Raw genomic sequence first — 27,345 nt, 5'->3', positions numbered from 1 at the left:
AGCCAGGGAAGGGGGGGGGGCGGTCGAGCAAAGGAGTGACACGAGAACTTAAGTTTTACTCTGGGTCACCATCTGTCTGTCTGCCATCTTTTAGTTTCCATTCCTTTGTCCCTCTCTTTATCTGTGTATTTCTCTCAGCTGTCCTCAGCCCTTCCATGGCCAGAAGTAACTAAGTCATTTTTCTTTGCCATGTCACCACCCTGACAACCTACCAGGGAGTAGTCAAGGGCGGGCATGAGCCAGGACCCTGTGTCTCTTAGCGTCCCCAGCACCTCAGTGCCCCTTCTACAGTCCCCGGAGGAATAGAGGAAAACGAGACTTGGAGAGGTCGTTGGGAGCGGAAGGTGCCTTTTGCTCCTACACCCCTGAGTGACTCTGAGGTGCCGGCCTCCCCTCCCCCTCCAGGGCAAGGCCTCAGACTCTTACAATCCTTGGGCCGATTCTCCGGGCTTAGTACCAGTCAGTGCCAGCTGGCAGCTCCTGCTGGAGACTGAGGTGGCATGAATATAGGGGTGGGAGGGGCAAGTGGGCTAGGGCCCAAGGGACCAGGATAGAGGAGGTGGTACTCAGAAGCTGGGTAACCAACATGGGGGGTCACATGGGATGAGTGAAAGTCTAGAGTGAGGAGTCTGAGGCTTCCAGGGGACTAGAGGAGGTGTCAGGCCCCCCACTCTGGCCCTCATGCTCCTGGCAAACCTAATCATACCCCACCACCCACATTCTTCTGCACCCACTCCCTTAAGCTCCCTTTAACTAATTCGTCTTGGGCCCTTTAAAAGCTGCCTGGGAACTGGGGCACTGGAGGGGGCTGGCAGAGCCCCCACTGCTCACCCTGCCATGCTCTCTTCTGCTCCTCCCCCTGCCTGGTACAGACTCTGCGGGAAGTCTGGACGCCTGGGTTAGGGTCTCCACTGCTGGGCTGGGGGTAAGGCTTGAAAGTGGTGGGGAAGGGGGACCGTGGTCACTGGGTTGGGATGGGGGGCATGGGATGCCAGTTTCCTAGCTCTGTGGACCTGGAGTGTCTGTGTGCCAACCTCAGTGGATAACGTAGGGGGCTGGCCTCAGACTGGGGGGAGGGCAGAAGATATTGAGGGGCAGAGCCTAGAAGGGCAGGATGTGCGGGTCTCCTCACCCTCCACTCCCCCATGTCATTTTCCTAGGACCCTCATTTGCTAAACTCCATCAGCCAGGTCCTGTCCCTCTTGTAATAAGAGACATAGGGCCCTGACACCCCACCTTCCCACAGGTGGGGAAACCGAGGCACAGCAAACCGAAGGAAATGGAACTGTGTGTGAGGCAGCAGGAGAAATGGAGATTAGACTGCAGAAAGCGTCTTCCTCCTTTTCCACCTCAGAGAACTGGACACAGGGAACCTGGGTGCCCAGCTTACCCCAGCAAATTTCTAACTGTGCCCGTGGCCACCACCTGGACTAGGTCCCTGCTCCATCATCAGGGCAGTCAAGGCCAGGAGAGACTCCCAGGAGCCCAACTGTGTTACCAGGGATGAAGTGGAGCCAGGGGAAGCTTGTAGGCTTCCTTACTTTACTCCCTCGGATTATTCAGAAATGCAGCCCTTTTCAGTTCTGCCAGAGACTAGGTCCAATTCCCGTAAAAGGGAAGGAAACAGGGGTGAGGGGTGCGAGGACCCAAGGACATCCACTGGGTGTGAAGTCTTCCTTCCTATTACAACACCAGTTTCCTCTAGCCCCTGTCGTCTTGATTCCAAGGGATTTCTTCCCCTCCTACCATGTGGCCCAGGCCTAGGGGAGAAGAACCTGAAGAAACAGGTACCTCCGAGTCCCCAAGGCCTCGGTGCTGAGGGCAGTAAGGATGGAGTCAGGAGTGGTGGGGGATGTGACAGCCGCTCTGCTTAGGGTCCACTTCTGCTTTCAACACATGCCATGTCCTCCTTGCCCCGCCCGAGGCAGAAATGCTCACCCACCACCCCAACCTAGACCTAAAAAGGAACCAAATGGCACTGTGAAACCCTCTGCCTGGGGCTGGAACCAGAACACTCACTTCCTTCTTTCTAAAAAATACTACTACGTTTAGAAATGAGCCAAGCTGCTCCCAGATAGACTGCAAAGACATCATTTTGCCTGTGTGAGTCAGAGTGGGCAAGCCCTCTGCCCCATCACACAGCAAGTAAGAGGCTGTCAGGCCCGGGACCCCGGGCTCTTGCTCTCCTGTCCCATAGTGTCTCTTTCACAGTCTTCCTGCAAGCTGATAGAGGCCAGCCTGCAAGGGGCTTTTCCAACTCCTCTGTTACGGGTAAAGAAGTCCAGTGAAGGCAGGAGAGATGTCTGTTAACTAGGGCTCCTCGGGATCAGCGGTGGGAAAGGACACATGGCCCAGCTCCCGAAGTTCCCACCTGGACCTCTTTGGCCTCTGCTCCTGTGCAGATGGGAAAGGACCCACATCAGGCTTGTCTGTTTTTTTACTCTTATCTCGTCTAGATCTTTGGAAAGTCAATCCTGAAGCCTTCTTACAGCATAAACCTTCCCCTCCTAATAGGTCTCAGGAGGCAGTCAAAGGCTTCCGGAGAAGTCATCTTCCTGGGAAGGTGGCTGACCCGGAACTTGGAGCTGTTCCCCTTCCACAGAGGTCAGGATGATATTACTAGAAGAGGGCTTCTTAGGCTTTCCGACAGAGACGAGACCCTGTGTCTTGGCTCAATTTTCACAGGGTCAGGCTGGCTGGCATCCAGGTATGACCACCCTGCATATATACATTAGGAAGATGGAAAACTAGAGGCACTGACCATAATGGGAATTGACCCCAGCTGACCCTGAACCCAGCTTGGGGACATCTGTGCTGTGGTGCCTGCCTAACAATGGGCAAGGGAGCTGAACAATGACCCCCAGGGGATCATTGTTCACCTCCCCCCACGTCCAGAGCCCTGCCTCCTCCACATGTGGATCCAGAAGCTGCAGAAGGTGGGGTGCAGGGGGACACGGGTAGGAGGAGGAAGAATATGGGGAGATTCTAGTCCCTCCCACTTAGAGATGTGGTCGCCATGGTGACTGAGGACCAGTGAGGTGGGATGGGGTTGGGGATGGGGGGTGGGGGTGTGGCAGGACTAAGCACTGGGAGACAGAGAGCCTGGCATTCCAGGGGGAGGGAGACGCGGCAGCATCCCCGAGCTCCAGGTAAGGAAGCAGGAGGACTGGCAGTTCCGAAAGGAGAGGGCGGGCCATTGTCTGGCTCTGGCTCTGCCCTGAGAAGGGGGCAGGCAGAGGGGTCTGGCCATTGTGTGTGATATTCAGCTCAGCCTTCCAGCACTAGTCAGACTGGAGGGGGAAACCTAGGAGGTGTTGGGTGGGTAAGGGATTGGAGGGGTTGGGCTGGGCGGGTGGCAAGAAAGCTGAGAGATAGCAGGGGGGAAGCAGTGGGGGGATCCTGAGGGCGTAGAGGCTTGGGGACAACCCTAGTGCTTTTCACACAGAAGGCGCTTAAGAAATATAAGTTCCTTTGACTAGCCTGTGATTATAAAATGAGGGCAACGAGGGGCAGGGCAGGTGGGGCTAAGGAAGGGGAAGCAGGAAGCTGATGTTCTCTAGGACTGTGCTCTTCTGGGGCTGCCCCTGAGGCTGGAAGGGAGACGGGGGAGGGGACACTGGGCCTGCTGGGTGAAGCCCGGAGTGGCTTCTCTCCTGGCTCCAGGAGCCCCTCCTTCAGTGAGGTATCCATGCTCCAGGGGTGCAGAAGAGACAGAGCTCTGGGGTGAGCATGGGGTAGGGGTGAAGAGTGACATCGAATCTCCCCTCCCACCCCCACATCTGGATCTCTACCCTGGGCCAGAAACCCCGGCAGGAAGAGTCTACTGTTTGATGTGGTCTAGGGGCTGTGTGGGAGGAGTCCCTAGAAGAGCTGGACACTGGGGTAGGGGGGTGGGGTTGAACTCAGCATTGTTGTCAAGGGGGTCCCCATGCTGGGCTAGAGCTTGCCGCCCCCCTCCCACTTGTTTCCTCCACCCAAGAGGCTGAGTGAGTTTCCTGGACTAAAGCAGGAGTAGGACTCTGGAGAGACAGTGTAGCTAAGGAATTAGTTGTTGTTTTTAAAGATTATTTATTTATTTATTTTTAGAGGGAGGAGAAGGGAGGGAGAAAGAAAGAGAGAGAAACATTGATATGCGAGAGAAACATCAATATGTTGCCTCTTACTTGTCCCCAACCAGGGACCTGGCCTGCAACCCAGGCATGTGCCCTGACCAGGAATCAAACTGGCGACCCAACCCACTGAGCCACACTAGTCAGGGCACTAAGGAATTCGTTTTGAATGAGGCTGGTCTGAGTTGAACTTGGCTTTCAGTTGTGTAACTTCCTGGAATCACCTTCCTCATCTGTAAAATGGGATCTTGGTGGTACCTATCTGCTAAAATTGTTGGGTAGACCGCAACCTGATAATGCAAATGCTTGCTGTTGGCTGGAGGGGCTGGGGTAAAGGAGGCCTAGGACTAGAAGAAGAATTCCTGGGTTTCTGGAGAAGAAGGAACTAGGAGAAGGGAATTAATCTAACTCTTCCAGAGAGGCCAGAACAGGGCATCAGGCTGAGATGGGGGGGCTGGGACCTTCTCTCCCACCTCACCACCCCCCAACAGAACTTCTCCCAGCAACCCAGATAAGCCAGTCTGTTCAAGCAGGGAGGCCCAGGGGCAGGGTAGTTTCCCAACTTGGAGCTAGGGTCTGAGTGGGAGTTTCCCTTGACTCTGAGAATCAGGAAGACTTTCTCTGGGGGCTTGGTTCATAGCCTCTCCCAAGGACCTGGCAACCAGCCTCTGGGAGAGTCTGAGGGAGTCTTTTGCAAGTCTTGACAGAAACAATTGTCAGGAGGGGTCTGGCTGAGACCACGCTTCAGGGAAATTGAGGGAAAATGAGAGCAGAAGGAAAGAAGGCCGAACAGCCTTTGACAAGAAATTCTTCTAAGGAATAGCTCAGGCTGTACCATCACCCTGCAGGCTGATGCTGTGGCGAGAGGGATGGAAGTTACACTACAGGAAGGACTTCCTGACTGTGTGGAATGTGCACTTAAGAAGGAGGTGGGTTATTTATTGGAGTCGATTTGCCCTGGATGGCTGTGCTCTTTAACTAGCAGCCGGCTGTCTGGGGCTGAGTGGGCAGGAACTACTCCCTTTGTAGGTCGAGGAGCCCTTGGTGCTGGATGCATCATTAACCCTGCATTACGAGGCTCCCCCGGAGCTGTCAGGGAGGGGTGAGCAGCTACCATGGCGGGGGGGGCGGGGGTTGGGTGCCTCAGAAGTATGTTCAGAAGTATAAGCTCACATGGGAAATTTTCTGGGCCTCCTACTAGCCTGATGCTGCCCTAGGAGTGATGGAGATTAGACTGCAGGGGAGATTTTCTCATCGAAGCCATAGATAAGAGCCCAATGCAACTGTTTTATTTTTAAAAGACTATGGCTCAGCTGGAAGTGGGAGGTTTGAAGGTTAGATCACTGCAGGGACTTCCCAGGAGGTAGGAGTGGAGAGACCCTACCTTGTGGATAAGTGTAAAAAGGAAAATGAAACAGAGTGTGGCTCTCCTGTCTGGGAAATCTTGAGCAAGAGGAGAAACCACTACTAGGCTGGCTAGACTACATGTGACATAATAGAGGGACAAGAAAATGGCTGCAATGATTTAGAAACCTTCACACCTTTTGAACTCTCTAGATAGGCAGAGGCGAAAGGAGGGGGAAAGAGAGAGAGGTGTGTCTTCTTTTATTCCCCTCCCAATTTACCAACTTCCGCCCAAGCCTGGGATCTGTCACAACTCGAGAGGTGGAAATTCTGGTTTCCCTTGCCCAGAACTCCCAGTGCTAGCTTTGGCAAGATGGGTAGCTGGAGGGTCTCACTCCTGGCCCAGCCGGGCTGAGCCTCTGTCTCCTGCCTCTGGGGCCTGGAACCCCCACTCACCTTCTTGCTCTTGGATGGCACCTCCACCCGAGAGTCCAGACACCTGGGTTCTACACTGTGGCTGGCTCAAGGGTAGGTGAGATAAGACGGGTGGCTAGGGGTCGGCGGTCCTGGGGAGAAGTTTATGCGGAGACCTGAGGAGACAGACAGCAGCAGCAGAGTCCAGGGAGAGGGTGGGCAGCTGGAGAGGCTGGGAGACAGCTAGCCACTGTCTGCACTGGGCCACTTCCCAGGCAATGCTCTCAGCCAGGCTTGGTGGGCTGTACTCTTATTGCCCCCCTACAAGAAGAAGGCTGGGTAGGCCTGAGCATCAAAGATCCAAGCCCAGCTGGGGGTGGGGCAAGGTCAGAGCAGCTGATTCAGACCTATGCCTGCTTGGGTCATCACAGGAGAGGGGTAAACTTGAGAGACAGGGCACCAACAGATCTGAAAGAGCCAGGACAGTCAGGTCTGAGGAATTCATATTTTGAGCATAGGAATATGTTTCCCAGAAAATCTCCTGCCTGGGGCCAGGCAATGGTTTGGGCTCTTGGCGATGGAAAGAAGGCAGACAAAGAGTAGATAGCAAGTAGGACTTCCCTGAGAGTAAGGTGAGAAAAGGCAGAGCTGGGCTATTGGTGAAAAGAGATCAGAAGGGCAGGATGGGGAACAGCCAGACTCTTACCCAGAGGGGAGAGTGAGGCAGCAGGCTGAGGCCTGTGAGGATGATGGAAGTGAGACTCCCCAGAGCCCTCTGGAGAGGAAACTGTACCCTTCCCTAACACTCTCGCCTTTCGTACTTCTGCTGCCTGGGGCTCTCTGATTGGTCCCTAGTGGGGGGATGTGGTAAAGACTGTTAACTCAGAGAGTGCCCCTGTGCCTGTTTTCTCAGAGCCATCTGGTGACAGCCTCTGGCTGAGCATGGCCCTACCAGCCCTGGGCTTGGACCCATGGAGCCTTCTCGGCCTTTTCCTCTTCCAAGTGCTCCTCCTGCTGCTGCCGACAGCGACAACGGGGGGTGGCGGGCAGGGGCCCGTGCCCAGGGTCAGATACTACGCAGGTAAGTGTTTGATGGCCAGGAAGTGCGGGGATGGCGACAGCGAGCTGGAGGGGTGTGGAGGAAGGAGAGAAGAATGAGGAAAGGGGGAGAAAAACAGACTTGGAGAAACAGATATGTTAAGGAAAGATAGACGGCCTTGGAGAGAGACAGACAGACAGACAGAAATAGAAGTTCAGACTGAGACAGAGAGAAGTGAGAGATGAAACCACTTGGGGTGAAGATTAAGGAAAGAGTCAAGAGGGGCCAGGGGCATCACTCCTTCTGGTTCTCCAAAATTGGTGGGTTTTCTTTCTCTCATTAAATGTCACCAACGTCACGCTGGGCACCTCAAACCTGAAACTGCTTTCATGCCCCTAGGTGCCCCCAAAGCCAAGGCCCATGCTAGAAGATCATGTGTGGACCTGGCGACTCAGGACACTCAGGGCTATGACCACAGAGATTATGCTGGACTGTGCTGTCTAGTACCATGGACACCATGGACACCAGGGATATGAGAACTTAGGGTGGCCCAATGGGTTGTAGGCCCCAGGACCCTGTGGGCACAGTTCAGCTGCTTTCTTACTGAGGCTGCGGGACTGCTGGCCCTCTCACCTCCAGGGAGAAGATTCAAGGAAGGACATGGACCCTGTGGGAGTAGTAGGGGCAGGGGATCTGGGGCACTTAGCATCTTTCTGGGGCACTGTGGTAAAGGAAATGCATGTTGCCCATTGATGGAGAGGTCTGCTCCGTGTTGGGTGCTGAGATTACCAACGTAATCAAGACCCAGCTCCTGTGCTCCAGGTGCTCGTAGTCCTGAGGGGAAGCCAATGAGCAATCAGACAGGCATGCTACAGGGTGGTCCTTCCATAACGGAGGGGTTTACACAGTTATGGAGGAGGCCGGCCCTTCCAATGCTTTGCCACACACTCTCCCCCAACTCCTCCTGTTGGTCTTGTCTAACTCTCTGAGACTTCAAAGGTAACAATTAGCTATCAGTCCTCTAACTAGTGCAAACGTGCAAGTGTGCCCATGAGAGAGGGCTTGAGGAGCTCCTTCCCCCTCGCTGATGGCCAGTGGGGCAGGAAAACACACATACCCCATCACCGCACCAAGGTGATGAAGAGGACCTGGACGAGCCACCTAGGCTCATGTGTCCTGTCCAGGTGACATCCAGGCATGCCCATGGGTCCTTTGAAGAAAGATCTTTTCTTTCTGTTCAGCCTATGGCAGTGATTCTAGAGGTGGAAATTTCCTGCCGTAGAGGAGAGGAAGGAAGTGGGGTTGGTGAGGGACCCTACAACCCACAGCTACTCTGACACAGTTTTGCCTGTGTCTAGCTGTCCTGCCTGTGGCTGCCAACACCTTCCTATCTGTCTATAAGCCTTCCGCTCCCCCTGCCAGGGAGGACCACCATTTCTTCCCCTACCGCAACCCCCATGCCTGGAAGAGCATTCCTTGTGCCTCCCTTTATATCCTGTTCCTTCATCTGTCTCTTGGGTATGGTCCACCTTCCCCTGGCCCCAGGCTGTGGCTGCCTCTCTTCTCTTCTGTGGGCTCAACACACAAGGGTGGGAGTGAAGGGGTGCCTTGCTGAAGAAGAATGGGTCCAGCTGCCAGGGCCTGGGGAGCACACTCTGCCAACCCTTTCCCTTTCCCCACTTTTATCTCAGTAATCAGCTGCCTTCCCACCAGCTCCTCCTCACTCACACCTTCTCACCACCTCCCAACAGGGGATGGACGCAGGGCTCTCAGCCTCTTCCACCAGAAGAACCTCCAGGATTTTGACACTCTGCTCTTGAGTGGTGATGGAGGCACTCTCTATGTGGGGGCCCGAGAAGCCATTCTGGCCTTGAATATCCAGGATCCAGGTGTGCCAAAGCTAAAGAGCATGGTGAGGAGGCCAGGGATAAAGGGCACGGGCTGAAAGCAAGGAGGGGGCCAGCAGCATCCTGTGCCTGAGCAGCCTATGGGGGAATAATTGCCCAATTTCTGTTATCTATGCAGTTGACCTTTGAACAACATGGGCTTGGACTAAGTGGGTCCCCTCTTATGCAGATTTTTTTCAATAAATATACAGCTGGCCCTTTGTATCCCAGACTTCCCCATCTGCGAATTCAACCAGCATTTTCAGTCTGTAGTTGGGGACCCTGGATGCAGAAGGAGGACGGTATGCGCTGTCCTGCCCCTCTTTACTGTATGTAGGGACCTGAGCGTCCACGGGAGTCCTGGAGCCAGTGCCCCGTGGATACTAAGGGACAACTATAGTGAAGTTTGGGGGAGTCAAAACTTATATGTGGATTTTTCACTGTGCAGAGGGGTTGGTGCCCCTAACCCCCATGTTGTTCAAGGGTCAACTGCCTTCAGCAATAATCAGCAACTCTTTTTATGTGTATCTGGTTCGTGTCACAGACCAGAAACACTATAGGGGCCTCACTGTTCATTGGTATCTTGATTACTGGTTGAATAATGTTAATTGCTAAAATGGCTGAGATGGAAAACATTGACACATGAGAGAAACATTGACTCAAATTGTATCAATAATGTGATATCCACCCACTGGTAGAAATCACTGAAGCTTCACTAAATTTTAGTCACCCGGCTAATGGCAGCAATGTGAGGGAGAAAGGGAGAAGGAAAAAGGGGAGGGAGGGAGCGTCTCCACAGTCCGTGTTCATCAGTGCGGTCCGTGGGCCCCGCACACATGGATACTAGTTACAGATGCGTGTTCTCTGAGGTGTGGCGCAAGAACCGGTGTTTAACCGGTTCCGTAGGAAACGTGTGGCCTGACAACTGCTGCTCTGTATGCCGCACATTGCCGTAGGTGCTGTATGTATGCCGCCTAGTTGTGCCTCCAGAAGCCTGTGGCATTGACCAAGACCACGTAATTGGTAAATGTCTGAGCCTAGACTGAAACTCAGGTCTGATTCTATAGGCCATGTTCTGGCATGGAGCTGATCCTAATGAATGACAGTATCATCAAAGGCATAGTTTTGGTTACCAACTGATGTTATTATAGCCCATTGGTAGGTCACTAACCACCATGCATGCTGGTGATGTCACACCAGAGCCAAGGAGGGGGTGGCAAGTCAAACCTAGAGCTGAATACCTCATATCCTTTCATTTCCCTCCTCCTACTTCCCCCTTCAGATATTCTGGCCGGCCAGTGACAAAAAAAAGAATGAATGTGCCTTTAAGAAGAGCAATGAGGTAAGCAGAGGTGGGGATATAAGGGCCCTGAGTAGAGAACCCTGGTGTCCCCAGACCATCACCTCCAGTGAGGCAAGCAGCCGCATGATTATTGCCTGCATCATGTTCTATGACGACATATGCAGACAGCCTTGGCATTGCCTAGCTCTTCTCCCCACTAGGAAGTAAGGGAGCATTGGAGTTTGGGGGCACAGGAGTTTGGGGCAAGTGACCTGGAGGCCTGAATTCTCTTTCTCTTTCAGACACAGTGTTTCAACTATATTCGTGTCCTGGTATCTCTCAATGCCACCCACCTCTATGCCTGCGGCACCTTCGCCTTCAGCCCTGCCTGTACCTTCATTGTGAGTTACCTGGCACCCTGCTGTCAGGCCCCCAGCCTCCCTCTTCATGTTGACCCCCAGCCCATCTTCTGCAGCTCTGGAAACCTCTGGTCTTTCAGATGCAGAACCCTTTTGAGCTTCCTGGCCCCAGACCAATTTCCTTCTATGTCCCTTTCCCTTCCTCCCTCAATACCCCTTGTTTTCCAGACATGAGACTCTGGCATTCTAGCCTCCCATCCTCTCCCTGCCATAGGAACTCCAAAACTCCTACCTGTTGCCAATCTTGGAGGACAAGGTTATGGAGGGGAAAGGCCAAAGCCCCTTTGGCCCTTCCCATAAGCACACGGCTGTCTTGGTAGGTAAGTATCAGGTTCCCTGGTCCATCTCAACATCTGCTTTCCCAGGTCACTCTGTGACATATGGGATCTGACAGTTTTCTGAAAGGCAGGGGGACTGAGGGAGGGAAAGCCAGGGGCCTCAGAGCACAAGATCAGAAGGAGAATCAGGCACCCCAACCACCAGCTCCTGCTGAAGCTGCTGCAAAGTAGGTGAAGAGAAATGGCTGTGGAGAGACTCATAGAGTCAGGAGGGTCAGGAAAAGATTCATTCAATTGTTCAACAAAGAGGCACTATGTGAACACTTCCTGAGGCATGCCAGGCATTGTGCTAACAACTCATAGGGGTTACAGAGAAGAAATCACAGCCCTGTGCCCTCCCAGACACAAACCATGACAGACTTGCCATCCAGGCTTCTTGGAGGAGGTGGCCTTTGGCTTTTGAGTGGGGCCTTGAAAGATAGGTAGATGGGCGGGGAAGGTGTTCCAGGAAGAGAAGGGTGGGACCCAAAGTGTGGAAGCAGAAAACACAGCCACCTTCTGGGAACAGTGAGTGATTCTTCTTGGCAAGTGGTTCAGCTGGGTGTGCAGGAGAGTAGCCAGAAAAAGACTGGGAAAGTGCCCAAGCACAGGCCAGGAGGGTTGGCCATTTCCTATGGGCAGAAGGACCTAAAAATGGTGCTCAGTGGGGACTGTGAGCTGGGCTTTGAGGGTCCACAGGAAGATGTAGAACAAATGAGACTGATGTGAATGCTGGCCCCAGACAGGCAGGTCTGAGGGGGCAGGGCACCTTCCAACTGATTAAGTCTACGACTCCTTCCCCATCAGACGGGATGCTCTATTCTGGCACCATGAACAACTTCCTGGGCAGTGAGTCCATCCTGATCCGCACGCTAGGATCCCAGCCTGTCCTCAAGACGGACAATTTCCTCCGCTGGCTGCAATGTAAGAACTTGAGCCCCACCCAGCACAGGTCTGGCCCTCTTCTCTTCCCTCGTGTCCCGGAGACCTGGCAATTCAACTCTCATGTACTGCAGGCAAACTGCGTTCAAGGCAGTGCTGTTAGTTGGTGGGGGTAGAGCAGGGAAGGAGAAAAAGCTCCCGTTCTCATGAAGGTTTCGTCTTACTTAAAGAAGTACCAGTCCCTTTCCCCCCACGGCTACCCTCGATCAGCTGTGGGACCCGACACATTGTGTCTCTTGGCCTCCATAGCCAACTCAAGGGTTTTCACCAAGGGAAACCCAGGGCATCCAGGTGCTCAATCCTTAAGCCTATCTGCCTCCCCCCCAAACCCCGCCGCAGCGGACGCCTCCTTTGTGGCAGCCATCCCTTCTACTCAGGTCGTCTACTTCTTCTTTGAGGAGACAGCCAGCGAATTTGAGTTCTTTGACAAGCTCCACACCTCCAGGGTGGCCAGAGTCTGCAAGGTAGGTCGCCTGTGGGGGGAGGCGGGGGTGACCGTGGAGGAGCCAATAGGGAGATGGCAGAGGCGGGGCTGAGAGCCTAGAGCCCAATGGGAGAGGAAAAGGCGGGTTAGGGGGCGGGGACACCTGGAGTAGAACAAGCCGCTGACTCGGCCTCGTTCCTAGAATGACAAGGGCGGTGAAAAGCTTCTGCAGAAGAAGTGGACCACCTTTCTAAAGGCCCAGTTGCTATGCTCCCAGCGTGGTCAGCTGCCCTTCAACGTCATCCGCCACGCCGTCATGCTGCCGGACTCCACCGATCCCCACGTCTACGCAGTCTTTACCTCTCAGTGGTGAGCCCCTGGGCGGGGACTTGGGGGCTGAAAGCGGGATCTGAGACCAGCACCTGTCGCTGCCCTGGCTCGCCACGGGGGGGGGGGGGGGGGGGGGGTAGGAAATGATGTGAGTGGAGCACAGATCGTCACCACCTCCCAGGAATTTGATTTATGCTCCTCATATAGCTGGGAAAAATAAAGCTCAGAAGTTCTTAATAGTTTATATCCTGCCTGGTTCCAAAAAGGATAGGAGGCAGCTTACAAAACACAACCATTTTTAAAACAAAAAAAAACAAAATAAAATAATACCAATAAAGAAATGGGAATAAAAGAGGTATAAGAGAAGCCAAGGATACTATCAACACATTACAAATGCTTGTCACTTACACAGTCCCTGGATGCCGGCCACTTATTTAGCTCTGAACTTACTTCCTAATGGCCAGAGCAAGGAGGGAAACACCATCAGCATCGTAAGATAAAAAGTATAGTCATTACTTGGAGGCTGAGAAAGGCTAACTGATTTGCTGTGGTCTGGCCCACGGCGTGTTAGACACATGCTGAAAGTGTGTCAGCCCAAAGACCTGGTGTAAGCAGGGTCTGGTATCTACGGTGTCCAGAGCTCAGGTTAAAGAGAACAGGGAAGGCACACCTGTCTCCACAGGCCAGGGCTGAAGGAATTAAAAATACTCTTGTAGTCAGGCTCTGGTTCATTCTCTGAGGACCAGGGATCCATGGGACCTAAAGCAGGAGGGCTTCTTCTGGAGGCTGCCAGGAACTGGTACACTGCCCCTCCCATAGCTATAACCTCGGGGCCTGAGCCCCAGTTAATTCTCTTTTAAATATAATCACACTTCAGACTCTAAGGTGGGCCAGTCCCGGGCCCTCCTAGCCCCAACCACCACAGCTAGAGGAAGGAGAGGCAGCTGGAGGCTGGCCCAGCCCTCCACATTCCTGCCCTCCTGGGGTTTTTCACCAAGGGTGGGCCAGGGCTAGAGGAGTAGCTTCCTGATATAGTGAAGGAGATCACATTGCCCCTGCTGGCTGTCTCCAGGCAGATTGGAGGGACCAGGAGCTCCGCTGTCTGTGCCTTCTCTCTCAAGGACATCAAGCGTGTCTTTGAGGGAAACTACAAGGAGCTGAACAAAGAGACTTCACGGTGGACTACTCGTGGGGTCCCTGATGATATCAGTCCTCGTCCAGGCAGTGTGAGTACCACCCCCCACATTGAGCAAAGCCCTTCCTCCCCCACAGAGACACACACATGATGCATTTATCAAAATACTTATCGTGGCACAATAAATGCCCAGTAATGTTAATGCTCCCCTCCACCACCACCAGTCCCATCTGCTCAGATACACATCTGGTCCAGCTACCCACATTCCACAGGTGTCCGGCCCCATCCTACACATACAGCAGCCCCTTCCACCCCAGCTAAGTACACACAAAACACCTGGGTATCTCACTGTGGAAACAAGGGGGTGTGGGCTGTGCCAAGGACTGTACTGGACATCTTCACCTGCGTTTGTTATTTCACTTTTGTTTTTCGATCAGAGTTGTATATGTACACCGTTTAAAGAACCATACAGATTTACATTGTTGGTTACAATAAGAACAGCCCTATTCCCTACCCTCCACTTTTCCCTTTCTAGAGAGAACCAGCTTCAGTTCTTTTAGCAATCCTAAATAATATACGTTTATTGTTACATCTTTTTATTTATTTATTTAAAAAAAAGATTTTATTTACTTTTAGAGAGAAGGGAAGGGAGGGAGGGAAACATCAATGTGTGGTTGCCACTCATGTACCCCCTAGTAGGGACCTGGCCCACATCCCAGGCATGTGCCCTGACTGGGAATCGAACCAGCAACCTTTTGCTTCATAGTAGGGTCCTCAGTCCACTGAGCCACACCAGCCAGGGCTATTGTTACATCTTGATGTTTCATTTTCAGGCAGTATCTACTGAATTCCCATTCTGGAAGGCAAGGATTTAACTGTGTTCCCCCACCCAGTGGTATGCTAGAGCTGGCTTACAGCAACTAGCAAGAACTCTTTGCACATCTTTCCAAATTCATGTCCAGTAACATTACATTTGTAACTTGAAATTGACCATGTGAGAGCATAAACCATGGAATTCAGCAAACACTGCAAATCAGGGCTTCCTCCAACCCTTCACTCCAAAGCGGCCTTACCAACATACTAGTGCACCCACCCAGCACAGCTTTATAGTAATTTTGTTAGATCAATATTTATATTATGAGTCTTATTATTCACAGATCAGCCAAGTAGTGAAGCCATGATTACTTTTCCTTTTGCATAAATTTTTATTTTCCCTGGGGTTAGTAATTATGTTGATGTTTCTTTGCTCGCTTTGTATTCTAAGCTCTTATCTTTAATTTAACCCTAAATGTTTTCTTTTCTTTTTTAGTGAAAGAGAGCTTATTAGTGAAACAGTGAGACAGAGAGTGGCTACTCCACAGACAGAGCAGCCAACCCCAAACTCTTACCAGATTACCTGAATCTCTTCTAAAGATAATTCCATCTTCCTGGAATCCCTTCCAGTCTCCTGCAGCCTAGATGGGGCTGGGGGCGGGGGTGGGGGGAGGGGCCTCTACATCCGTGCTCAGCTGCCACTGTGGAATCTCCCTTTCTCATCATAATGGGCATTCCCTTTGCCTCTTTCTTGTGCTGATCTCGTGTTTCTTGCACCTCATGACTTCTTCTTTTTTTCTTTTTTTAGTGGAGGATAGCCTCTGTAGATTCCTAGGTAGAGATACTTGGTGGTAAAATCTTTTGAGAACTTGAATGTCTGAAAATGTCTTTATTCTATAATACTTTCACATTTGGGGAAAGTATTATTCTAGACTAGAAATCATCTTCCTTAAAAATGTTTGAAGGCTTGCCCTTACTGGTGTGGTTCAGTGGGTTGGGCATCATCCCACAAACTGAAAGTTCTCCAGTTTGATTCCTGGTCAAGACACATGCCTGGGTTGTAGACCAGGCCCCCCGTGGGGGGCATGTGAGAGGCAACCACACATTGATGTTTCTCTCCCTGTCTTTCTCCCTCCCTTCCCCTCTCTCTACAAATAAATAAATAAAATTTTAAACAAACAAACAAACAAAACTTTGAAGGCATGCTCTATTATCTTCTGGTTTCCGGTGCTGCTGTTGAGAAGTCCAATGCTATTCTGGTCCCTTACTCTTTGGATGTCACCTGGTTTTCTCCCACAGAAGTCTAGGGCCTTTTTTTTTTTTTTTTTTTTTGGTGTCTGGCTGTTCTGAAATTTCACACTATTGCACTTTGGTGAGTCTCTGTTCACTTATTGTGCTGGACATTCAATTTGCCCCTTCAGACTGGAAATTTAGTTCCTTCAGTTCTAAGAAGTTTTCTTGAACTACTTCCTCCTATTTCATCCAACAAATATTTTTTGAGGCCACTTACTGGTCTGGGCACTGAGGATAGAGCAGTGAATAAAACAAGTCCCTTCCCTCATGGAGCGCCATTCTAATGGCAGAATGTTTTTTCTCTTCTTTCTGGACCTCCTGGATGGCCCTCTAACTTTTAAAGCCCTTTCCTATTTTCTAAGGCTTTAATTTTGTTCTACTTCTTGGGAGAGCATCTCAATTTTATCTTCTGATCCTTCTATCAGATTTTTTATTTTGGCTACAATATATAATTTCCTAGATTTTTTGAGCTTTAATGTCTCTTTCATAAAAAGTTTGTATTATGGAGCAGTTCAAAGATGTCCAAAGTAGACAGAATAGTATATTAGACCTCCATACACCCGTCAGTCAGCTTCAACTCATAGCCAATTAAACTTGTTTCACCCACTTTCTCCGTTATTATTTTGAAGCAAATTCTGGACATCGTGTCATTTCACTGTAGTCTCCTGTGGCCACACAGCAAAAACTTGTTCTCTCTTACAGTTCTGGAGGCAGGAGTTCAAAAGCAAAGGGTCAGCAAGGTTTGTTCCTCCTGCAGGCTCTGAGGGAGGATTTGTGTCCTGCCTCTCTCCTACCTCCTGGAGGCAGGCTGCTTGGTGCTCCTTGGTTTGCAGGCTCATCACCCCAGTCTCTGCCTCTGTCAGCACTTCGCCTTCTTCTCTGTGTGTTTCCTCCACATCTCTTATAAGGACCCTTGTCACTTGACTTAGAGCTCATCATAGTCCAGAATGAGGTCATCTTGAGATTTTAAATTACATCTACAAAGACCCTTTTTGCAAATAAAATCATATAGGTTTTATTTTACTCATTTATTTACTTATTTATTTGGCAAAAAGCTTAGACATTTATTTATTTGTTAGTATACAGAGATTTTAGAAATAGGTGATTTGGGGCAGTGTATGAATATTTAAACATGTAATTTTGACACGTATTTTAATTTCACATCTTTATTTGACCTGTGTACTTCTTGGAAGACAACATTTGTTCTCTTGGATAAGAAGCAACCATTTTATCAGATTTTGTAAAAGTTATTGACATGCAAGAGATCAGACCTACAATGTTCTGTGATACCAGTTTACTAGAGCTAGATGACAGAGGACCTGCAGGTTAGGGCTCCTCAGAGAGCTCCACAGCATCGCTGGGTCTGGAGACGTGGACAAACTGGCAATCTTGGTAGACTTCTTGGTGGACCGTGGCTACAGAGATGTCTGCTTCCACCTGCCATCTGACTGTGAATGAGACTGGAGGGAGGAGCAGGGGCAGGCCACCCAGGGCCTGTTGCCATGCTGAAGACTTTCCTTCAGCCTGATACCTCAGGCAGTGGCAACTCAGGCCATCGGCACCACCGTGTACTAAGATGTAACTAGTAGTTACAGGAGCTGATGGTGTCTCTTCTTCATACTTAAATATTGATGACATGATAGAAGCAGAAGCAGAGGTTGTGCGAGGATAAAGAGTGGAACACAGTAAGGTTCTAGGTGTTTCCTTCACTCTAAAGTCGCCTTTGGCCAGCGTGGCCCTCCACTGTGTATGAATGATACCTAGGAATCCCACGGATAGGTCATCTTTAAGCGTGAGCAATGATCACAGTGTTGGAGGAGGACATCGAGAAGACGTGACCTCTGGGTGACCCAAGAGCTGGACCTGGACAATCACATTCACAGGTTTTAGATGGACATGTTTTTTTTTGGGGGGGGGGCAGAGCATCATTCAACCTACTACATCATCCATAAATATTTTAGTATGTATCTCCAAAATAGAGGGCTTTAAAAACTACCCATAGTACCATTATCATAGCAAAAATTAATAACTCCTGAATATAATATGCATTTAATTTTCAAATTTCTAATAACCTCATAAAATATCATAAGAGTTTTTAAAATACAGTTTGTTTACTTGAGTCAAAATCTAAATAAGATCTGTAAATTTGGATTTGTTATTTTTTAATTTTTTTAATATATACATATTTTTAAAGATTTTATTTATTTCTAGAGAGAGGGGAAGGGAGGGAGAAAGAGAGGGAGAGAAACATCAGTGTGTGGTTGCTTCTTGTGTGGTCCCCCCTGGGGACCTGGCTCACAACCCAGGCATGTCCCCTGACTAGGAATCAAACCGGAGACCCCCTGGTTCACAGCCCATGCTCAATCCACTGAGCCACACCAACCAGGGCTTGGATTTGTTATTCTTTTAAGTCTCTTTTAATCTACATGTTTCCTTTCTAGCTTCATTTTTTTCTCTTGAAGTTTATTTGTCATGTAGCGTTTTCCGCAGTCTGGATCTTGATGATTTTGCATCTCAGCGGTGGGATGCGAGCGTTCTCTGTAAACTGGTGACGGGATCTAGGACTTGATCGGATCGCAGTGTGAGCGGGGCGGGGAAGACTGCTTCTTCATGACAGTGTGTTCTTCCCTAAGGACATATGCGAAGTCCCGTTGTCCTCTTGACATAAGATCTCCTCTTTTTGTAGCATTATGCTCTTGTTTCATGGGTACACTGTCTTCACTTATCTTTCTTAGGGTAGTAATGATACTTGGGTGCAAAGTTTTCTTTTCTCCAAATCACTTCTGTGCCTCTTAGATTTTTGTTGTTGTTGTTCATTTTCCCTATTTGTTTGGTTCTCTTTCATGATCATGGATGTACTCACATGTGCGGTAATCCTTGGCTATCTCCTCATATTTAAGAGCAGGGGACCAGGAAGCTGTTCGGAAACTCTGTGCCCATGGCTATGACTTGGCCACTGGAGCTCCATGGTGGCTTTACTGCGGATGGTGTAGCTGGGCTGTTTTGTGGGGGACCTTCAATGTTAGTATCTTTAAGTCTTTCCTCTGGGACCTCTAGTCAGTGTCCCCAGAGCAGACTCTTCCAGTCTTCTGCTTGGAGGGAGATGGTCTGGTTCCTGGTGTCAGAGGTGTCAGAAGAGGACTGGGTATGGGGAAAAGTCTCAGCTTGTACTGTGCCTACCCACCCTTAATCCCCCGCTTTCATGTGGTGTCCCTCCCCAGCTGTGCCTGCTGCCCTCCATCCAGGGAATAAACCTCCAGTCTGAGCCAGGGCATGGAGCGGATAACCACTCAGGTGGATGGGGCTGGGAGGAGATCTGCCTGCTTTTTAAGCGGACTTTCTTTTTCTTTTTCTCTTTTTCAGAGAGAGGGGACGGGAGGGAGAAAGGGAGAGAAACATTGGTGTGTAAAGAGAGACACTGATTGGTTGCCTCTCGCACACTCCCAGCTGAGGACCTGGCCTGCAGCCCAGGCATGTGCCCTGACCAGGAATCAAACCAGCAACCTTCTGGTTTACAGGCCAGCACTCAGTCCTCTGAGCCACACTGGCCAGAGATTATTTTTCGAATAATTCTCTTTATTCAGCTCCCCTTTTACCCCACTTCCAGAGGTGACTCGGGCCACTAATTCATGAACTTTAGAAACTGCCTTGTGAATCAGATAGTTTGGGGCAACTCAGGGCCATCTTAAGAGGACTATTTTTCCTGCTAAGTGTTTTACTATTTGTTCACTTGTTTTCCAGCTTCCAAAATGTGGGGCTTTTGCCTCCTCTCCTGTTCTCCCATCCCTGTAGGTTTGCCTTACAAAAAAAATCCCTTTGGGAGGAAGCAAGAGCAGGTGCATATGCTTATTCTGGCACCAAAAATGAGACATAGATGTTATTACCTCACTTTACAGGTGAAGAAATTGAAGCTCATAGGGGTGGGGTGACTTGTCTGAGGACACAGCTTGTAGGTGACAGTGTTGGGGCTGGCCCTAAGACAGTGTTCTTGGGCCTGAAGGGCAAGGATCCTGACTGAAGATCATAAGACAGGTGTCCCAGGAGCCCCGGCACGCTGGTGTTGGCAGGGCCTTAGAGAACAGCCAGTTCAACCCCTCTTGCTATGTATGAGAAAAGGAAGCCCGGAATGGAGAAGAAGCTCTCCCAGAGTCATGCAGCAAGTTCATGCAAAACCTTGATGAGCAACACTCCCTGCCACACCACTCCTTTATGTGACATCTTTCATTTAATCACTGACTCAGTAAACATTTATTGGGCACCAACTGTGTGCCATGTCCTGGTTAGCGCTAAGCCTGGGGCTACATACATGAGTAAAACAGGGCCCTGGCCTGCAAAGGGCCCTCACCCTGCTTCCTGCTGGCCGCCAGGCATCCTTGATGAAGGCGAGGAGAAGAAGGAAAGTCAGAATAGCTAACATTTATTGAGTCCTTAATTCATGCCAATCACTGTTCTAGTTGTCATGTATTTTACTGTTCACCCTCACAGCAAGCCTATCACGTATTGGTAATATGCCCACTTCACTGTTAAGGAATCTCAGGCACACAGAGGCTGGAAGTCAAAGCCGGGCAGCTCCAGAGTCTGAACTTTAACCACCCTCTGGAGAAGAGGGCTGCCTTCAAGGAGGGAGGCAAAGGAGATCAGCAGAGGGGAAGAAGGCAGGGAAGAGGCAATGGGCAAGCTTACAGGAAGGGGAAAGCTGACCTGGTCTGCCTTCTTCCCCTTCAGTGCTCGGTGGGCCCCTCCTCCGATAAAGCCTTGACCTTCATGAAGGACCACTTCCTGATGGATGAACAGGTGGTGGGAACGCCCCTGCTGGTGAAGTCCGGTGTGGAGTACACACGGCTTGCCGTGGAGGCAATCAAGGGCCTGGATGGGAAGAGCCATGTGGTCATGTACCTGGGTACCAGTGAGTAAAGGACTTCAGGACATCCCTCAGGGAACTAGAGCAGAGGAGGGAAATCTTTGAGTTCATTTACTCATGCATTTATTCAACAAGTGTTTTTGAGCACCTACCATGTGCCTCTGTGCCTGGCACCCTGCTAAGCTCTGAAAATACAGTGGGGAAACAAAACAGCCCGTCACTACCTTTTCTGAGCCTTCAGTCTGGTTGGGAAGACACACAGAAGGACTTTGGTGGCCTTAGCAAGAGCTGTTTATCTTTTGGGGGAAGCCATGTTAGAGAGGTGAAGAGTGAATGTGTAGAGGGGAGCTGGACACAGCAAGTGCAGAGATCATTTCTTCAGGAGGCTTGGCTGAGGAGGGGAAGAGAGGAGGAAGGAGGGTGACCGGAGAACAGTATGGGGTCCAGCTAGTATTCTCTTTTTAAATATGGAAAAGAGTGTCAGGATCCAGTAGAGGGGGAGACGGTGAGAGATGGGCAGGCAAGGGGATGATTGGCAGGTGAAGTTGCAGAGGGAGCAAGACGCCACAGTCCAGGACACAGGTGGAGGGACTGGCTGTGAACAGAGGAGGGCCAGCACCTCTGCAGGGGTGGGAGTCAGGAGTAGAAGAGGGGTAAGACTGGGGAGGGGTATAGCCTGGAGGGTGGGCAGGAAGTAGGAGGAGCTTTTATGTGATGGCTTTTGTGTTCTTTATGAAGTAGGAGAACACAGGTTGTGAGCTGGGAATAGGGGTGGAAAAGGTGGGAGGTTTGAGGAGAGATGGGTGGATGCAATAGTCATGTGGAAAGAAGGAGAGGGCCACAGGAGAATGTAGAAGGTCGCCCAGGGTATATATTGAGCGCCTGATGAGGTGGATGACTTTGAGCTTTAGTGGAAGAAACCTCCCAGGTTCATTCGTTCTTTTAGGACCTGTTACTAGGCACCCTATCAGCCGTGCATTTACAGGGTATGCAGTAGAGAACAAAAGAGACAGAAAACTCGTCCTTGTGGAGTGCAGGGAGATAGACATTACACATACCGAGTCAATAATGTCAGATGTTATGAGATTAGAAAACTAGTTGAACATGAGTGGGGATCAGGAATGCCAGTCAGGGTGGCTGAAAAAAATTTGTAATGTTTTATTTATTTTTAGAGAGAGAGTAAGGGAGGGAAGAAAGAGTGGAAGAGAAATATCGATCAGCTGCCTCTCACATGCCCCCAACTAGGGGGATCTGGCCAGCAACCCAGGCATGCACCCTGACCTTTGCAGGCCGGCGCTCAGTCCACAGAGCCACACCAGCCAGGGTGAAATTTTTAAAAGGGTAGTCAGAATAGAACTCAATGAAATGCTCTGAGTAGAAACACTTGATGGAAGTGAGGGAGGCTGGTGATGGGATTTTCCACAGGAGTACTCACCTTTCCACTGCCCCATGTCCACGGAGAATGTGGACAGCTCGGTCCCTTCAGGGACAGAGTTTTATCAGGTGGTGTAGAGGAAGGACAGAGGGGTGGCTATTTGCGAGAGCACTCCCTCTCCCTGGCACAGAAGAAAACGGTCTGACAGATGTGCATCCAGTGTGTGTGGTACTTCAGAAAGAACTTCCTGACCCCTGGGAGGCCGTGTGGAGTCAGGGAGGCAGAAAGGAGCTGTCTGTGGAAGAGGTGAGGTGATTTCAGCTCTCTGTCTCTCCGCAGCCACAGGGTTCCTGCACAAGGCCGTGGTGAGTGGGGACAGCAGAGCTTATCTGGTAGAGGAGATCCAGCTGTTCCCTGACCCTGAACCTGTTCGAAACCTGGAGCTGGCCCCAACCCAGGTGAGAAGAGACCTTCTAATGGAGCAGGCCTAGGGTGCTGGGTTCTTGCTGGGTGTGGTGGGAGCGCCCCGACACTCTCCATCTCTCTTCCAGGGTGCACTATTTGCAGGATTTTCAGGAGGTGTCTTGAGGATTCCTCGAGCCAACTGTAGTGTCTATGGGAGCTGTGTGGACTGTGTCCTTGCCCGGGACCCGCACTGTGCCTGGGACCCTAAGTCTGGAACCTGCCGCCTCCTGCCCACTTCCATCCCGTGAGTGCCGGTCCTGGATGTTGCCAGGGCCCTTTCTACCTGGCTTCTGCTCCTGTAATTCCTTTCTCTAGGGGCTACTGAAACATTCCTTTCTTTTTTAAAATTTATTTATTATTATTACTATTTTTAAAATATATTTTATTGATTATGCTATTACAGTTGTCCCATTTCCCCCTCTTTATTCACTCTGCCCTGCACACCCCCTCCTACCCGCATTCTTCCCCATTTAGTTCATATCCATGGGTTGTACATATAAGTTCTTTGGCTTCTACATTTCCTATACTAACCTCCTTAACCTCCCCTGTCTATGCTGTACCTACCATTTATACTTCTAATTCCCTGTACCCTTCCCCTCAGTCACCCCCTTCCCTTCCTTGCTGATAACCCTCCATGTGATCTCCATTTCTGTGATTCTGTTCCTGTTCTAGTTGCTTGCTTAGTTTTTTTGTTTGTTTGTTTTTTTCAGGTTCGGTTGTTGATGATTGTGAATTTGTTGCCATTTTACTATTCATATTCTTGATTTTTTTCTTAGATAAGTCCCTCTAACATTTCATATAATAAGGGCTTGGTGATGATGAACTCCTTTAACTTGACCTTATCTGGGAAGCACTTTACCTGCCCTCCCATTCTAAATGATAGCTTTGCTGGATAGAGTGATCTTGGATGTAGGTCCTTGCCTTTCATGACTTTGAATACTTCTTTCCAGCCCCTTCTTGCCTGCAAGAATTCTTTTGAGAAATCAGCTGATAGTCTAGTGGGAACTCCTTTGTAGGTAACTGTCTCCTTTTCTCTTGCTGCTTTTAAGATTCTCTCCTTCTCTTTAATCTTGGCTAATGTAATTATGATGTGCCTTGGTGTGTGCTTCCTTGGTGTGTGCTTTGGGTCTCTCTGAGCTTTCTGGACTTCCGGGAAGTCTACTTCCTTTGTCAGATTGGGGAAGTTCTCCTTCATTATTGTTTCAAATAAATTTTCAGTTTCTTGGTCTTCCTCTTCTCCTTCTGGCACCCCTATGATTTGGATGTTGGAACTTTTAAAGTTGTCCTGTAGGTTCCTAAGCCGCTCCTCATTTTTTTTTGAATTCTTCTTTCTTCATTCTTCTCTGGTTGAATGTTTCTTTCTTCCTTCTGGTCCACACCGTTGATTTGAGTCCCAGTTTCCTTCCCTTCACTCTTGGTTCCCTGTACATTTTCCTTTATTTCACTTTTCATAGCCTTCACTTTTTCCTCTATTTTGCGACCGTACTCAGTCATTTCTGAGCATCCTGATTACTACTGTTTTGAACTCTGCGTCTGATAGGTTGTCTGTCTCTTTATTGCTTAGTTGTATTTTTTCTGGAGCTTTGATCTGTTCTTTCATTTGGGCCATTTTTTTTTTGTCTTGGTGCACCTGCTATGTAGTAAGGGGCGGAACCTTAGGTATTCACCAGGGTGGGGCAATCCACTCCCTGCTCCCTGCATTGTGGGGAAGGGATCCAAGAGGGGACAATGCCTCTCGTTCAGCTCTCTGCCAGCTTTCAGTCACTTCCACTACTACCCACAAGCAAATTGGGCCCTTCTGGTGCTGATTCCCTGGTGGGTGTGTTTGTGTATGATCTAGAACCCTAGGGTCTCTCCAACAAACTCTCCTGTGAAGCTGGGAGTTTATCCTGCTTCCTCGACCCCCACAGGTTTTTTTAGTCAGAGGTTTTGAGGCTTTATTTCCCCACACTGGAACCCTGGGTTGCACGGTCTGTCTTGCTCCCCAGTTGTTCCTCCCAGTTTATCTGCACATGAATGTAGGATCACCTCATCCGCCAGCCACTGCCTTGCCACGAGTCCTCTCCCCCTGACTGTCTGTCTCCACCCCTCCTACTGGTCTGGATGCATGTTTTTTCTTTAACTACTTGGTTGTCAGACTTACATACAGTTGGATTTTCTGTCAGTTCTGGTTGTTTTTTCTTTTTAAATTTGTTGTTGTCCTTCTTTTGGTTGTACGAGGAGGCACACAGTGTGTCTACCTATGCCTCCATCTTGGTCAGAAGTCTGAAACATTCCTTTCAACATCCCTACTCCTTTGGTGAGCTCCTCCACGGATGGGGTTTCACCCAGCACTTTAGAAGCTGGCCCAGCATCCTGGATCTCTCCTCCTCTTTGTTCTACCTGGTGACCCCGTCTCCATTCCCCCTGCCCACTCTGCCCACCTTCTTCCCCACTGCTTCCTCCCTGCTCTTCCCACTTTTGTCTGTTTGAAGGGATGATTTTTTATTTCCTTGCCTTCTCAGGGACTCCTGGGGGCAGGACCTGGAGAAAGGGAACCCACAGTGGGCGTGTGCCAATGGCCCCATTGGCAGGAGCCTCCGGCCTCAGAGCCGCCCCCAAATCAGTGAGTGTGGGACCAAGGGAAGTGCAAAAACTCAGGAGGCTTCTGGGCAGGGGTAGGCATTCTTGCCTCAATTTCTTCCCCCAGCACCTGCCTGGCTTGAAACCTGAACACCCAGAGTTGGGGTGGATTTGGGTCCTGGCTTTCAGGAGAGGGGTAGGAGTTCTAAGGTGGGATTCCAGATTGAGGGTAAAGTTGGTTTTAGTGTCAGAGTTGGAGTCAGATGGGCTGGAAGTTAGTCTGTGGTCCAGAATGGAGATAGAGGAGGGGTCAGAGTTGAGTTTGAGAGTTGAAATGGAGACTGGAGATGTTCACTAGGAGTCTAAATGTAGGGTCCTGCCTTCCTTCTCTCCCACATCCTTTAACCTTTCCCCGTTTTTCTTCATCTACAGTTAAAGAGGTCCTGGCTGTCCCCAACTCTATCCTGGAGCTCCCCTGCCCCCACCTCTCAGCACTGGCCTCTTACCGCTGGAGTCACGGGACAGCAACAGTCCCAGAAGCCTCTTCCATGGTCTGCAATGGCTCCCTCTTGTTGCTACTGCGGGATGGGGTAGGGGGTCTCTACCAGTGCTGGGCTACTGAGAATGGCTTCTCATACCCTGTGGTCTCGTACTGGGTGGACAACCAGGATCATCCCCTGGCCCTTGACCCTGAACTTGCAGGCATTCCCAGAGAGCGAGTGGAGGCCCCGCTGATCAGGATTGGTGGCGGGGCTGCCATGGCTGCCCAGCGGTCCTACTGGCCCCACTTCCTCACCGTCACTGTGCTGCTTGCCTTAGTGCTTTCAGGAGCCCTCATCATCCTCCTCATCTCCCCACTGGGGGCACTCCGAGGCCGGGGCAAGGTCCAGGGCTATGAGACCAAGCCCCCTGGAGAGAAGGCTCCATTGAGCCGGGAGCAGCACCTCCAATTTCCCAAGGAACGCAGGACCTCTGCCAGTGATGTGGATGCTGACAACAACCACCTGGGCACTGAGGTGGCTTAAACTCTGGACACACACTGGGGCTGTGGGGAAGGACATGGCACCTGGCCGTGCTGACTGGGAAGCCTGGAGCACTGCAGACCTGACCAGTGTGGAAGTAGCACAAAAGATCACCTTCCTCCAGTGAGAGTAGCTTCACTGCTACTCTGTGCCACCAATAGCACTCAGCAGGCCTGGGCACAGCGGCTGGCTGCCCTATGGGATGCCCTTCTACCAAGCACATGGGCTCTGAAAGGGAGCTGCTCCAGACCTGGACGGAGGCTATGTATGATAAGACCTAGCGAGGATCCTTCAGTTCTGGCCATTCCTGGACCTCCAGAAACACACTGCTCCAGGAGACCCTAAAACTGAGTGCACCAGGACCCCCATGGTAATAAACACCAAACTTCTAAACAACCATAAGATAGTGCGCTGCTCCTGGAGAGTCCACTCTGATAGCAACTACCACCTTGGACACCAACATTCCCATCTCCCAGGGGTCTTTAGGGCTCTGCAGGGAGCTTCCCTTTTCTGCTTCCATTATCAGCTGTGTACCACTGACTCCCAGGGAGGTTTTCCTGAAGTCTGACCACCTTCCTTTTTGCTTCAGTTGGTGGAGGTTGTGATCCCTTCTGGCCCAACTGGAAGGACAGGGGTAATCTGAGCCTTGTTCATGCCTTTACCCTGGCTGACCCTTTGACCTCTGTCCTCTCCCCTTTCCATTGCTTTGGGAGTCAGAAAACTGTTTGTCACAGATGGTTTATTTTTTATTAAAAAGACAAAGCTTAAGACTGGTGCTGTTTTGTCAGAGCAGAGTTCTCCAGCAGAGGACTGCAAGATTTAAGGGGAGCGGGCATGGAGGACATCGGCGGGAGGAGGGCCAAGTTTGTGAGCTGATTGTTCCCTAGAATTCTTCTGCCCTGCCAGCTCCACCCAGAACCAGCCCGACAGCCCTTTCCTCCACTCTGGCAGTTGCTAGAGAGTGTCTCAGACTTTGCCTTTCAGGCCAGTGCTCTGCGCTGACCAGCTTCAGCTTGTGTCTGCTGGCCAGGCAGCACCTTACCCATCTCTGGGCGATGATTTGGTAGGTGTCCCTGCTGCAGCCCTGCAGTTGCTGTTCCTAGCTCTCCCACATTCCTTGTGATTTCCAACTCTGCCCTCCTTCCCCACTGCAGCTGTTGGTTTCAACTCTTGGTGGACTGAATTTATAGAAAGGCCATGCAACAGCCCCCATCCTGGCCACAGCCTTCCAATATTTGACAAACAGGGCTCTCTCCACCTCCCACCACCTCCCCTCACCCTCCTTTCACACAGGCACACGTCCCTCTCCCAAC

At 50.6% G+C, this 27,345-nt stretch overlaps 1 protein-coding gene across 2 annotated transcripts; it reads left to right on the top strand.

The window, feature by feature from the left end:
* The first annotated feature begins 5,773 nt into the window (after nucleotides 1–5,773).
* Nucleotides 5,774–26,800, top strand: SEMA4A (semaphorin 4A). Of its 2 annotated transcripts, XM_024571009.4 has the most exons (15): nucleotides 5,774–5,981; nucleotides 6,781–6,948; nucleotides 8,658–8,818; nucleotides 10,075–10,134; nucleotides 10,377–10,475; nucleotides 10,708–10,813; nucleotides 11,618–11,734; nucleotides 12,092–12,216; nucleotides 12,379–12,545; nucleotides 13,579–13,732; nucleotides 20,473–20,653; nucleotides 22,323–22,441; nucleotides 22,535–22,692; nucleotides 24,953–25,053; nucleotides 25,443–26,800. In XM_024571009.4, the coding sequence occupies exons 1-15, from the start codon at nucleotides 5,924–5,926 to the stop codon at nucleotides 26,033–26,035; spliced, it is 2,367 nt and encodes a 788-aa protein (XP_024426777.2). In that variant the 5' UTR covers nucleotides 5,774–5,923; the 3' UTR covers nucleotides 26,036–26,800. The 2 variants fall into 2 exon arrangements, with proteins under 2 accessions (XP_024426777.2, XP_045060630.2); XM_045204695.3 differs by lacking the exons at nucleotides 5,774–5,981; nucleotides 6,781–6,948; nucleotides 8,658–8,818; nucleotides 10,075–10,134 and having other exon boundaries at nucleotides 10,662–10,813.
* Nucleotides 26,801–27,345: the final 545 nt, after the last annotated feature.

The sequence above is a fragment of the Desmodus rotundus genome, chromosome 12 (genome assembly GCF_022682495.2).
Source record: "Desmodus rotundus isolate HL8 chromosome 12, HLdesRot8A.1, whole genome shotgun sequence".
Classification (NCBI taxonomy): domain Eukaryota; kingdom Metazoa; phylum Chordata; class Mammalia; order Chiroptera; family Phyllostomidae; genus Desmodus; species Desmodus rotundus.
This window is presented reverse-complemented; position numbering and strand designations above follow the sequence as displayed.